The 14,019-nt window shown below is 43.8% G+C and overlaps 1 protein-coding gene across 1 annotated transcript in view; it reads right to left on the bottom strand.

The window, feature by feature from the left end:
- FAM91A1 (family with sequence similarity 91 member A1) overlaps positions 1 to 12,406 on the bottom strand; it is a 36,293-nt gene extending 23,887 nt beyond the window's left edge. The window contains exons 1-7 of the mRNA XM_081918740.1: positions 12,039 to 12,406; positions 7,543 to 7,627; positions 6,737 to 6,888; positions 5,188 to 5,245; positions 3,213 to 3,280; positions 1,376 to 1,489; positions 221 to 311 (exon numbers count right to left, since the gene is read on the bottom strand). Of these exons, the coding sequence (XP_081774866.1) occupies positions 221 to 311; positions 1,376 to 1,489; positions 3,213 to 3,280; positions 5,188 to 5,245; positions 6,737 to 6,888; positions 7,543 to 7,627; positions 12,039 to 12,110 (640 nt within the window). The 5' untranslated portion in view covers positions 12,111 to 12,406. The remainder of the gene's footprint in view (positions 1 to 220; positions 312 to 1,375; positions 1,490 to 3,212; positions 3,281 to 5,187; positions 5,246 to 6,736; positions 6,889 to 7,542; positions 7,628 to 12,038) is intronic.
- Between the last annotated feature and the right edge of the window lie 1,613 nt (positions 12,407 to 14,019).

Genomic DNA, 14,019 nt, shown 5'->3' with positions numbered 1-14,019 from the left:
AGTATTCAGGCAACTTATAAAACTACTCCCAATTCCACATGACAAACTGCTTTTGAAATTTGGGATACAGCATAGCATAGCTCTAGTAACAAAAAGAAAAAATTTCACTGCTTTAGTGTGAATCCCTTGCAAAAGTTGCTTGGATTCTGGCCACCGTCTGAATTATAACCTCAGGCATACCTTATTACTCTTCTGTTTAACAAAACAAAGCAAAACTCACTGTGAACTATATTGTAATCCAGAGATCCAGCGAGCTGAGGACCTGAATCGATGATCTTATCAATAGCAGATTTTTCAGAGGTAGTGCAAATCTAGAGAGAAAAGTACATATTAAACCACACATTTGGAGTAACTGACAGGTCTTTATTATTCCATGCAGCTTTCAAACTTTGAAAAGTTTGACAATGATGAAATACAACAACTACACAGAGAGCTTGTTTCGTAGGTTAATCAAGCGGCAATTAAGTACCAGAATAAACTTTTTGATAGATGACCCACCCCTGAAAAATATCAGAGAGCTAGAATTCAGGGTTAGCCAATGTCTGGAAGCAGCAGGAGGACTGACAAAAATGAAATACTACTTCTGTAATACATAATTATGGTATTCACTCCCATGTGATGTGGTTACAGCTTCTAACTTAGGTTGCTTTTAAAAATTCATGTAGTATAGATCTATAAATGGTCTTCAGCCATGAGAACTAAACAGAACCATCATATGAGTCGCCAGACAAGCACTGTTTGCTTAACAGTGATGTAGGTTTGCACCTGCAGGCAGCTGTTAAAATGGAATTATGTGTCATTTCCATAAACACTTAAGGAGTCCTACTTGCCCTTATGTTGGATGCTGTTTTGACTGCCACAGCTAGCATCACAGACTGAAAATATAAGGCAACTTCACCCATTTTCTGTAAATACTGTAAGTGCTGTAACTGCAAAGTAACTGTGTGAAATACCTTTGACGCAAGAACTTTTTGTGATAGTGGCAGTAAGTATTTACACATTCCCGATTTAGAGGGTGAAGTGAAAGTATATAACCTGCAATGGGATCCTAAACAAATTTACTCAGAAGTAATTTCTGAAAAGACCCTGATGTTGGGCAAGATTGAGGGCAGAAGGAGAAGGGGACGACAGAGGACGAGATGGTTGGACAGTGTTCTCGAAGCTACCAGCATGAGTTTGACCAAACCGCGGGAGGCAGTGGAAGACAGGAGTGCCTAGCGTGCTCTGGTCCATGGGGACACGAAGAGTTGGACATAAGTAAACGACAACGATTTCCGCTGTGATCAAATGGATTCACTCCCAGGTAATTGTGTACAGGATTTTTGTCTGACATTTATGCAGACTGATTAATTTTTGGTTTTTTGTGTGAAGATACCTTTATGTCGTCCTCTGTGATGTAACCAGCTTGTACCACCCACCATGGCTCTATTGCAATTTCAACGGGCTTCGTGGGTAGCAGATCACGGGCAGTTTTCCTTCTGAAGAATTTCTGAAGGGGTACAGTCCATTCATGAGAGACAACAAGGAAGTAACCAAATTATTATAAAGCAGAAGTAACTAACAAATGCTCATATTTCTGGATATGGCACACTCAGGTCTTTAACCCTCCTGAACAATGTACCATAACAAGGACGGGGAGGGGAACTGTGCCACTTTTCATCATTAATCCCGAGAAACAGGTTGTGCAGTAAATTTACAGACTCCTTCAGTGCATTTTTAATAAAAAATATGCAGGATAAAATTAAGACTGTTAGATTCTAGAAAGAGAAGTTTCAGTTCTGTTTTTTGCTTGTATTTCTTTCTTTCTCTCTCTCTCTCTCTCCGCCCCCCACCTCACACACACACACTCCAAGGGGAGGGGAAAGGTTGTTTTTTTTAAAAAAGCAGTTATTTGCATTTCTGCAATATCAAGGTTAAGCTCACACAATGCACTCTAGGGTAAGGATGCCACGACTGATGACACAACTCTAGACATGTAATGGATGCCAGGCACTCAATGATTGCTGTTTATAATGCCAACTCTAAGCAGCTGAACATAAATGTCTGGACACAATTCATGGATTTGCTTTTGCTCTATGAAGACCTCAATGCTCTTAGATTAACATTTCTAGAGGGTTGTTTTCTTCCGCTATGTTTCATCATATCCTGCAAACTCAGGTGAGAACAGCTTGCTATATACTATCCATGTATCAAGCACACAGAACAGGGATACACTGAATGAGATGAGATGACAGCTTGGCATTGATAATTTACGAAAGCCTGCAGAGCATCCATTTAATGATGAAGACGAAGAAGAAGAGGAGGAGGAGTTTGGACTTGATATCCCACCCTTCACTCCCCTTAAGGAGTCTCAAAGCGGCCCAAAATCTCCTTTCCCTTCCTCCCCCACAACAAACACTCTGTGAGGTGAGTGGGGCTGAGAGACTTCAGAGAAGTGTGACTAGCCCAAGGTCACCCAGCAGCTGCATGTGGAGGAGCGGAGACGCGAACCCGGTTCACCAAATTACGAGTTCACCGCTCTTAACCACTACACCACGCTGGCTCTCTGGTAACGTTCAGAACAAATTACTGCAATCTGTTATACATGGGACACGACTGCCTTTTAAGATTGCTTGAAAACTGCAGTTAGCTCAGAATACAGCAGCTTTTGCCAGTCCCAATTCAACTGGTTCCTTTCAGAGCACAGCTCAAAAGTGCTAATGCTAAAGCCTTAAATCAGAGACGGGGAATCTGTGGCTCCATAGATGATGCTGGACAACAGCTCCCATCATCCCTGACCTTTCACCACATGAACTGGAGCTAATGGGAGTTGGAGTCCAATGACATCTGGAGGACCAAAGGCTGGCTTTTCCCCACCTGCATTTCCTGTGTACAGGAAATGCCTTCAACAGAGGCATATTTATGATGCATAGCCTCCGGTACCCAGAAATAACACCTTTTATACACTGTGTACCATTTTCTATTACAGAGGATGTTAAGCTTGAGACTAAGGCAATCCAGAAGGGTTTTTGGAGATCAGTGGCACAAATGACGCATTATGCAAGATTACGAAGATTATGGAAGGTGCCACTGGGTTTTGCTCCCCTCAATATACGACTAGTTAATTTTTCTGCTAGGGCTGCAACCCACACGTTGGAAAACCAAACTTGGTCCAAATACTAAACCACATAGAAAAGAGGAGGGAGAGAGGGAGGGGAACCGTGAACACCTACTTTGGATGATCTACACTGGTTCATTAGGTCAATGTACTGGTTTCTTCCTATGCCAAGTAGTCTCAGGCCTGAGGGGGAAAGGAAGTTTTTAAGTCCCTCAAAACAGAGCTATACTTATAAAACTATTCTGAGCCAAAGAAACATTATTGCATAGTACTGCTTTCATATGTTGCTTTGCAGACAAACAGCAGAATTTCCGGAAAGGCTGGTAGATACACCATCTGTGAGAAGATGAATTTGAAGCCTGCCATTTGCTATTCAATTGGATATACTCATCCGGACAGGCACAAGAGACAGGGCCTATTACGTGGTGGCCCCCAGATTATGGTCCTCCCCTTTAATATCCACACCACAGATTTTTTAAAAGGTTTTAAAAAACCTTTTTCCAAGCATCTTTTCTTAAATTGGTTATTTTTTCTTCCAATTGGTTTTTAACTGGCCTTTTAAATAACTCTTAATGCTGCTGCCTCTGTTAGAGTCAATTATTTTTAGACTTTTTGGGATCTATTGCACTTCTATAATACTGTGAGTCACCTTGGATGTGTTATGCCCCACAATGGGGCATTTAAATGATTTTATAAAGAAAAATATGCATCTAAATAATTTTCATGTATTTTCTACAAGCATGCATATTGTCCTGAGCTATCCTCTTCTTATCACACATTTGCATCATACAGTTTTAGCCCTAAATAGCTTCATCCTTGACTCGAAAGATGCCTTGAAATTCCATCCAAAGCACCCTCACGAATGGAAACATTATTAGATTAACTTGAAACATAAACTGCTTCCTCTTAAGCCCTATGCAGCCCTGAGGTTTCAGACAATGCATGCCCTTGTTACCATTTTTATCAAAGGCAATCCATGGCAAGATCTGCCTGGATGAGCAGTTTAGGAAGCAGAGGTCGCCAGCTCAGTCATGCTCAGCTGGCATAAAGCCCCCAGCCCCAGAAAAGCAGCATTAACTTGCTCATCCTGGCTCAGCCTGAGTCAAGGCTAGTGTAGGCCCTAAAAAAGGAAGGTGTTATGGGGGCATGGTGGAGGCAGGATGGGGTGCGGGGACTTAAGATGGACCCTGACTCTGTGCAACTCAACCTTGTGTTCTGGCAAAAAGGGCAAGGGACCCCTGACCATTAGGTTCAGTCGTGGCCGACTCTGGGGTTGCGGCGCTGATCTTGCTTTACTGGCCAAGGGAACCGGCATACAGCTTCCGGGTCATGTGGCCAGCATGACTAAGCCACATCTAGTGAACCAGAGCAGCGCACGGAAACACCGTTTACCTTCCCGCCGGAGCGGTACCTATTCATCTACTTGCACTTTGACGTGCTTTCAAACTGCTAGGTTGGCAGGAGCAGGGACCTGAGCAATGGGAGCTCACTCTGTCGCGGGGATTCAAACCACCAACCTTCTGATCAGCAAGCCCTAGGCTCAGTGGTTTAACCCACAGCGCCACCCGCATCCCTAACAAAAAAAGGCAAAAAGGGTAGTGTAAATCAAATACTAGAATGGCAGGTGGATCTGGCGTAACTTAACGTCAGCTTGTTTAATGTGTCTTGTGTACAGGATCGCTCTCTTAGCAGTTGTATTGGAACTGTGGGCTTTAGATCTGCATTTGGCGCAGCAAGAAGGGGTTATTTATGTCACCATTTAGTCTGCCTCTGTAATAATTTTAAGTTATATAAATGCAATTCTTATGGCCTATTGCTGAGGCAACAAGCAATTATTAGAAAAGCACATGCTTAACTTGTGGGTTACTGTTTTATTTCCATAACTGGTTTGGGGTAATTTTTTTTCATCAGTATTTTTTTTTGTTCTCTTTTCAAAAATCAGGTATGTAATCCCCACAATTAAATAAATGTTACAACTTCAAAAAGGAATTGTCATGCAGCTGTGCTTTTAATACTAGACTTCCTTAAAACATGTTTCCCAAATGGAAATTTGTTTAGCTTGTGGAAGCAGAATGAAATCTTATACTTACAGTCTGCAGCAGTAAAGTTGGGCAAACAATCGTAGCTTTTTTCACTGTTCATTATATCCTTTACAAAGGAAAAGGAAAAGTTGCAGTGTCAGCTTGACTCACTGTACTTCTTCATTTCACAACTGTGCACTGATGCTACACCAGTAAATATTTGAAAACTACTTTGCACCCAAACCCCAGTTTATGGAGGCTTTGTGTTTATCTGTTAGCTTGCTTGTTTGGTTTGCTTGCTTGCCGAGGAGGGGAAAGGAGAGGAAATGGAAGTCCATTGGATGTAACCTAGTGAAAACAAAATTCTAACTCAAGGACCTAAAATAAGATCTACAATCTACAAAATGAAGTAGATTTTAGGAAAAACTACAACCAGATCTAGATATGCACAGAGTGTGTCCTATTCATTTCAACTGAGAAAAATGATGTGAACACAACAGTAATGCATTTCAGGGCTTCCCTCACCAAAATACATTTGGAGGCGGGAGCAGAGAGAGTGAAAAATGGGGGTGGAATTGTGGGGGTGGAATCTCTACAATGGCACAGGTCCCATGCTCAGAACAGATTGCTGGATTGAGGCACAGGAGGTATGTGAACCCCACGATCCTTATGCCACTGTTTTTGGAGCTGCCCTGCATAAATTTCAATGGATCTCTACCGGTGTTCCAAGGATAGCGTGTACAGAGGTTTCCCCCTATTTCATCTTCGCAAACACCTTGGAAGGGCTTGCCCAAAATCACCCAGTAAACTTCATGGGTGAACATGAAAACATATACCCATTATGAACCAGCTCTGGGATTATTCCAGTTTGGTGATTATGGTAGATATACTGTAGCCAAGACATTAGATGCTACAGGAACAGCCATCACCAGCAACAGAAAGAGACAGGATTTATGGATTATTCTCTTCCATGGTATCTTTAAAGGTCTTTAGTTCAACACAAAGGGGTAATCCTAGACCCAGTCACCTAGTCACCTTGTAACATAGCAAAAGGTTGTAACGGAAATGTATCTGAAGAATGGCAGACCAAGAATAAATCACCCCCCTGAGCTCACTGAAGGAAGGACTGGAGATAATAAATATAACAGCAGCTCCACTTGCTCCATGCAAAATGCTGCTTTAGCAATACCAGTAACCAAGTGTGCTCTACTGCAGTCCAAGAATGGAAGCAAAAATGGCCTATTTTTGTGGAATTCAGTGGCAAAACTCTCACTAGAAGCAGCAGGGCACAAACTACACATTACCAGCAATTATCAATCAAATCTGCACCACGCTACGCATTGTTTCTCCCATACGTTCAGAGGTGCCTCAAGCACCGTTTGCTGCTTTCTCTAAATAGAAGTTTGCAAGCTCCTTCATCAGAGTAATTTGGCTGCAAGCCCAAAATGCCACTGCAAATGGTGACTGCATTTCCTGCCGCTGATTACCAACAGCAGCCTGGCAAAAAGCTAACAATAATGGGCATGTGACTCCAGCTGGCAGGCATCATGTTACGCTGAAACGCCACAAACTCCTGGGATGCACAAAATGCCTTGTTTAAGCATTTATCTAAACTCACCTCCATTATTCCTGTGTAGTACGAAAAGGGGGTTATCCTCAAGCCTTTCACCATGATGTCAGACAAGTGGTATGGGTACAACATGAGGTGCTCTCTGCTGTATTTCAACAGTTCCTCGTAGTATCTGCGCTCATCTTTTTTGACATGCTTAACTGGGAGAGTAAAGAAGGGTCAGCAGGTTGCAGCAACAGTCTCCACAAATCAGTTAGAAATGCTAAGAATTTTACGGGGTGTGAACTTGGGACAGGTTCCAGAGCAAACCTGAAGCTCCATTTGCACAGATATTTGGAGCATGCTCTGTGTATCCACATGATGGGGGTGGGGAGAGAGAATGCAAAGAGAGGAAGCTATTCAAGTATGCTGCACTTCGTGGCACAAAAGAGAGGACATCCTATGCCACATACTATTCCTATTGCAAATGCAATTATCGTTATTTGACACCGAGTTGGTTCCCAACAATCAAGTCTGAAAAAGAAGGCAGCCCACTGGCAAAGCTCTTGAAGTATGTCCATTTTGGAATAAGGAACCTGGAATAAGCTTGTGGCATGGGGAATGGTCCTATGCAATCTTCCAGACACTGCCTGAAGCTGCCCTGTTCGTCCATCCCATCGTTGTCCCCCTTTCCCCTGTTAATTTCCTTCTTATTTTTCTTGGCAATTTAAAATGTTTATTAATACAAAAATGATCAGTAGTGGTAGTACAATTTTACTGAACTCCAGCTGAGGACAGGTTTCTCTGATGTAGCTGTTACATATGACAATATCTGTTTTCAAAAGCCCTTTCCCCCACTCTGTTTCTCTACTCACCTAAGTTATTTCGGTACCGTAGCTGATTGCGAATACTATAGAGCACAACCTGCTTTTCATAGTCTCGCTGTGAGTTTCCAAGCCCCTACGAGACAAAGCATAGAAATTTAACGAAATGAGTAAGGGAGCAATCCTGTACACAAGAAGCTGGCGTAGAACAGACGGGTGTAATTTAACCTGGTGTAAAGTTACCAGATCCGCACTCTGTTCAGCAGTGAGGCTACCGCTGGCTGAGTCAACCTAAGCCTGGCAGAGAAAAAACAAGCCTTTAAACTAGTGTTTAGAGTTGTACCACCATTTCTACCATCTTAACTTATGCCAAGTCACATGACAGAGCTGCTCAGGCTTAGGATCCAGTGTACATCTTCCCTTTCTGGTCCCAAACACAGAACACTCCTTTTCCAGGGGTTACACTGGATTAAGATCTGCTGGGCTTGGCTCAGGTAGTTGAGGACTGGCTGAGCCAGGATGAGCTCACATACCTCCATTTGAGCCAAGGATGAGGGAGTTAAGCCAGCTCAGCAGCAGATGTGCTGGGTCCTAACCTCCTCATGCTGGTCGATCTTGAGTGCTGGATCAGTTGTTGATCCTCAGCCCAATAGATAAATTTACAGCTCAGGCTTTCTGAAAGTTGAACTATAAGACTGCCCTTCAAGAGTTTTATCAAACAACTTGGCTTAGACGAACAACTAAGTTTTAGATTATTTGTCTGACCTATACACATAAAAGTGGTGCTTTTGTACTTCTACAGATAATTAACCAACACAAATCAATACAGAGCTCCTGCAAGAAACTAGGAAATACATTAGCCTTTTAAAAAAGCCCACAAAAAGTGACCAGCCTGGAAAAATAATTTACTAGCCTGCAGGGGCCTGACAACGAGACACAGAGGGGACCATCCCACCTCCAGATTTGTGCTGGTGCCTATGGCCTTAATACACCATCATTTCCCTAATGCAGGAACAGAGAACCTGTGGTCCTCCAGATATTACTGCACTACAACACCAATCATCCCTGACCAATGGCCACACTGGTTGAGACAGATGGGAGTTGGGGTTGAGCAACACCTGGAGAGCTACAGCTTCCTCATTCCTACCCTAATGTGACATGGGAAGAGCTCTGCTTTGCCCTCACGTAATCAGTGCTTGAACTTTCCACACCACTGCTTTTTCCTTTTGTATTGTGCCTATAAGATTGTGAGTATCTGGGCAGATTGCCTCGTATTTTAATCTCAATACAGCATATCAAACATTTCAGGCAAATTGCAAGTGATAGATAACAAAGTTTTCCTATGTGTGGCTTTTGAGGGAGGTCAGAGGCATCCTGTAGCCCAGTGGAAGATCCCATGTTTAGCAGAAATAAGCTCACATGTTCAGCCACTGGCATCACAAGTTAAAAACACCTCCAGCAAGAAGGCCAGGGAAAATTTGGGAAACGGCTGCCAGCCAATCAAAAGGAAAATACAGAGCTAGGCTCTATATCACAAGACATCTTCATATGTTCATATGCGGCTTATTCTCGTAAAAACCAGTGTAAAGCAATTAAGAGTGTTGCCCTAGACCACACGCACACGCATCTTCAATTCATTTCCTATGGGTGTTCACTAGCCTACATCACAGGACATTCCTGAAGAAAAAAATGTGCTCCCCTTATCTCTCTGGAGGAAAGCTTGGTTTAAAATAAACAGGTACAACAGAACAATAGCATTAGACTACAGCAGGGTGCACAGACTTCAGAACCGTGGTATTCAACTAAGTAACTCAGATCAGACCACCTGAAATTAATGGAGCTAACTCAGTAACGCTCATTAATTTCAATGAGTTTACTTTGAATAAAACTTAAACAAATGCTCAAAATCCTATGTCAACCAACTGGGGTCAGCACTAAAAAACAAGGAACAGGGTGTCCCTCAGCACGCACCAGAAATTTGCTTTTAGCATTTGAATGGAGTTCACTGCACTTTCACACAAAAATCCACTTCTACCTTTCCTCTCCAAGGTTTCTTCACTTCAGCACCTAATTTAGAGCCTTGTTGTTGCAAATGCTTTAAAAAATGAATGGAAAATTCCATATTGGCATGGTTCCCATATATTACCTAGGTAAATAGAAGTAATATCAGACCTCCAAGCCACACATGCTTACTTAGGGAGGGGCTATGTCACAGATAGTTGAAGCCTTGGCAATGCATCCACTGATTCAATTATTTGACAATTTCTCCACTCAGTTTTTTCTTTCTTTCTTTGTAATACACTACAGGTTTTGCTGAAGTTGATCAATGCCATTTTATTACAATACCAATGAAATATTCTACAAAAAAGGACGAAAGGAAATACTTTCAGATCTACTGCAATAGATCTACTAGTACTGTAGATCCTCATCTACCTTCTGTTAACCCCATGTTCAAATTAATCACAATATGCATACAACTGCCTGCAGGAAAAATGTGGTTGGCTGGCCCTGAAAAGTTGCAGAAGTTTGAGCAGGTGAGGGTGGGCCAAAGTTCAACAAGCTTGACAACAAACACTGACTTGGCAGTACCTGTCCTAATACTGCGGAAGAGGAGAAAAGGGGGAAGAAAAGTTAGCATTTTAGTCTTATCAGGTTGTTTTATTTACCGCATTTTGTGGCACATGTAACATTATGCATATTGGATACCACTGTACGGGGGGCCAACTTGAATAAATACTGGGGGGAGGCCAGTTAAGTCCTGCCACGCATAATCATTCACATGACACAGTGCACACACACCATTTAAATGGGAATGCCCAACAACTTGGTGGGGCCTGGCCCCCTCAAATATTTTATCATGGGGGTCGAAGCCCCCAAAGCCCCTAGAAGTTGGCTCCTATTGCAACGTTGCATCCACATGAAAGACAGTAGTGAAGATGCTTTTAGCTAACTAACAAATGAACAAACAAGTAGCTAGGAGGAAAAAGTCTCTACACACCAGGGGTGTAAAGGGTAATTTATAGTAGATCAGCAAGGATTTGCAACCAGTGTCAACCACAAAATGATTCTGCCCGCCCCACAGTGTTCAAGAAGGACACTGACAAACTGGAACATGTCCAGAGGAGGGCAACCAAAATGGTCAAAGGCCTGGAAAGGATGCCTTATGAGGAACGGCTAAGGGAGCTGGGCATGTTTAGCCTGGAGAAGAGGAGGTTAAGGAGTGATATGATAGCCATGTTCAAATATATAAAAGGATGTCACATAGAGGAGGGAGAAAGGTTGTTTTCTACTGCTCCAGAGAAGCGGACACGGAGCAATGGATCCGAACTACAAGAAAGAAGATTCCACCTAAACATTAGGAAGAACTTCCTGACAGTAAGAGCTGTTCGACAGTGGAATTTGCTGCCAAGGAGTGTGGTGGAGTCTCCTTCTTTGGAGGTCTTTAAGCAGAGGCTTGACAACCATATGTCAGGAGTGCTCTGATGGTGTTTCCTGCTTGGCAGGGGGTTGGACTTGATGGCCCTTGTGGTCTCTTCCAACTCTATGATTCTATGACTACACTGCTGAAATGAATAAACGTCGGGGTAACTAGCAATGGTCTTGAATCACAGAACTGTGGAGCTGGAAGGTTCCACGAGGGTCATCTAGTCCAGCCCCCTGCAATGTAGGAACCTAACTAGATCATACATGACAGATAGCCATCCAATCTCTGCTTAAAAAACCTCCAAGGAAGCAGAACCTACCACCTCACCTGGGAGTTTGTTCCACTGTCCAAAAGTCCCCACCCCTGATGTTTAGTGGGAATTCCTTTGCTTGTACAGTGGTACCTGGGGTTACATATGCTTCAGGTTACAGACTCCGCTAACCCAGATATAGTGCTTCAGGTTAAGAACTTTGCTTCAGGATAAGAACAGAAATCGCGCAGCAGCGGTACAGTGGTACCTTGGGTTAAGTACGTAATTCGTTCCGGAGGTCCGTACTTAACCTGAAACTGTTCTTAACCTGGAGTACCACTTCAGCTAATGGGGCCTCCTGCTGCCGCTGCTGCACGATTTCTGTTCTCATCCTGAAGCAAAGTTCTTAACCCGAGGTACTATTTCTGGGTTAGCGGAGTGTGTAACCTGAAGCGTCTGTAACCTGAGGTACCACTGTAACATGAAACCCACAAGCCTCGGGAGCAGAAGAGAGCTGGGTTCAAGTTCTGCTGCTCAAAACATAAAAAAACCCGAATGGGCTTAGCAGGGGGCTCAAGCCTTGGGCCCTCGGCGGAACCTCGAACTTCTTAGCAAAGCTCGAAATTCACCTATCCGGCCCCGCTTTTACTGGAGAGCAGGACCCACTGATATCAATGCCCCAAGTTGGGTCCATTGCCCGCCCCCGTCGCGCTCAGAGGCGAGATCCCACATAGTTCCTGCTACCCAGAAGGGGAAGCGAAAGTGGTAGCGGAGGTCTCTGCCGATGGCCATTGGCGGGGTACGGGAAGCCAGAGGGGTCAGTTCTAATAGGGAACCGCTTTTCTACAGGTGCCGGGAGGGGTCAGTCCGTACCTGCTTGACGCTGGCGGGGAGGCGGGCCCAGGGGTAGTTGTGGCGAATGTGGAACTCCACGTCCACATTCATGGCAGGCTCCCCCGGGTGGGGTGGGAAGGGTCGGGGGCGGCGGTTGGCGGCGCCCCCCGCCCCTCACACAGCCTCAGCCCCCGGTCCTTGAGGAGCGACGCGGCGGCGGCGGCCCAAAGCCGGACCTTCGCTCAGCCCGCTCTCTCGCCTCTCCTCCTCTTCCTCCCTCTCGTCTCCTCACAGCGCGCTTCCGCGTTACGGGCGTCGGGAGCCCCGCCCCTCCGCGCGACGTCGCTTCCGGTCCCCGCGGGCGGGAGGAGCCTCGGAGAACCAAGGGAGTAGAACGCTCCTAAGAACCAATGGGATCGTCCTCTCCTCCTCCACCCTCTCCCTCCTTTCTAAACCAGTACGCCAGAAATGTGAGGGCGGGGCTGGGGGCTTTTAAAGCCGCGGAGGTTCGACGTCACGGCTGCGTCGCTTTTGCGTCTCCGCTGCAGGCCACTGTGAAACTACAAGCCCCATGGTGCTTTGCGGGAAACGGTCTTTTTTTTGCTTGTGACGTAACAGTTGGCAGCGTGGCTGAAGGGTTCGCCTGAGGGAACAAGGCCGCTTTATTTGTTTGTTTATTATTATTTATTGAATTTGTATACCGTCCTTCGTTTCAGTTGCATATCGCTTTATATTTTTAAAGAAAGACCTCGAACCACATTAAAACATCAAATAAAACAAACCAGAATAAAGCATTACTGAAGAAAATAAAATATAAACTTTAATTAACTTTGTTACCGAAGCAGCATAGTTAACAGGAAACTAAAATATTATCTTCAAGATTTAAAGTTGTTTTTTTCTGCTCCCCCAACACACACACATTGCTTTCCCTGGGGTTATTTCTGCTTTGTATCATAGAAATGTATCATCTTGTCCAACCCTGCTGCAATGCAGGATTCCTATAGTGAATTCCTAGCTCAATAGCTGTCAACTTTCAGATTTGAAAATAAGGGATCAGCAGCCTCACCTGTTCTGGGGACAGTCTACGGGATATCTAACAATCCGGGATAGCAGCGGGAAATGGTGCTGGAATAAGGGAATTTCCCGCAAAAAAGGGAAGGTTGACAGCTATGCCTAGAAGAAGAAGAAGAGGAGGAGGAGGAGGAGTTTGGATTTGATATCCCGCTTTTCACTCCCCTTAAGGAGTCTCAAAGTGGCTAATGTTCTCCTTTCCCTTCCTCCCCCACAACAAGCACTCTGTGAGGTGAGTGGGGCTGAGATACTGAGGCATCTAATGATAAGCCTGCATTTTTATCAAAGCTTATATATTTTATTAAGGCTTGCTTGTATTTAAAAATGAGCTTTAAAAAAAGGATTTTCAAATGTTTCATGCCAGGCAGAGAAAAAACCTTGGCTTTTCTCCTAAGACAAGAGGGCCCCATTGATTTATAGTAGAAAAACAATTCTCAAAGTCATAAAAAGGGGAAATTACATATGCTGCCCTTGCAGGCTGAGAAAACACAATTAGGAATGAGTAAATAGTAAAATAATACCAATGTGCCTCCCAGTAAAATGAGCCATATCTTCTTCCTAAGGTTGAAAGGCCAAGAACAGTGAAAAAGACAACTGACTTGGCTGGAAGAATGAGAGTATTTTTTGGGAAATCTTTTAAAACATTTAGCTGACAGAAAAGAGAGCATTTTTGAAAAGTCTTTTCTAAAGCTGTTTCTTTCTTAAACTGAGAGAGTTAAAAAGGTTAAAAATGTTGGGAAAGGCAACTGGCTTGGCTGGAGAAGAAGCTTCTTCCTATTTTATTTTGAGGCTGGAGAGGAGGGTGAAAGGGGGAGGTGTAAACTGAAGAGGTTTCTTTTAAAAGCTGTGTTTTACTGAGTTCCTTCCTTTTTACTTTGAGAAGCTTTATTCTTTTAAGAGGCTACCTATGATAATGTATGAAATATAATAGCTTAAATATATTGGCTTA

The sequence above is a fragment of the Podarcis melisellensis genome, assembly GCF_964234715.1.
Source record: "Podarcis melisellensis genome assembly, chromosome: 7".
Taxonomy (NCBI): domain Eukaryota; kingdom Metazoa; phylum Chordata; class Lepidosauria; order Squamata; family Lacertidae; genus Podarcis; species Podarcis melisellensis.
The sequence above is the reverse complement of the archived record's forward strand: the minus strand, read 5'-3'. Positions and strand labels throughout refer to the sequence as shown.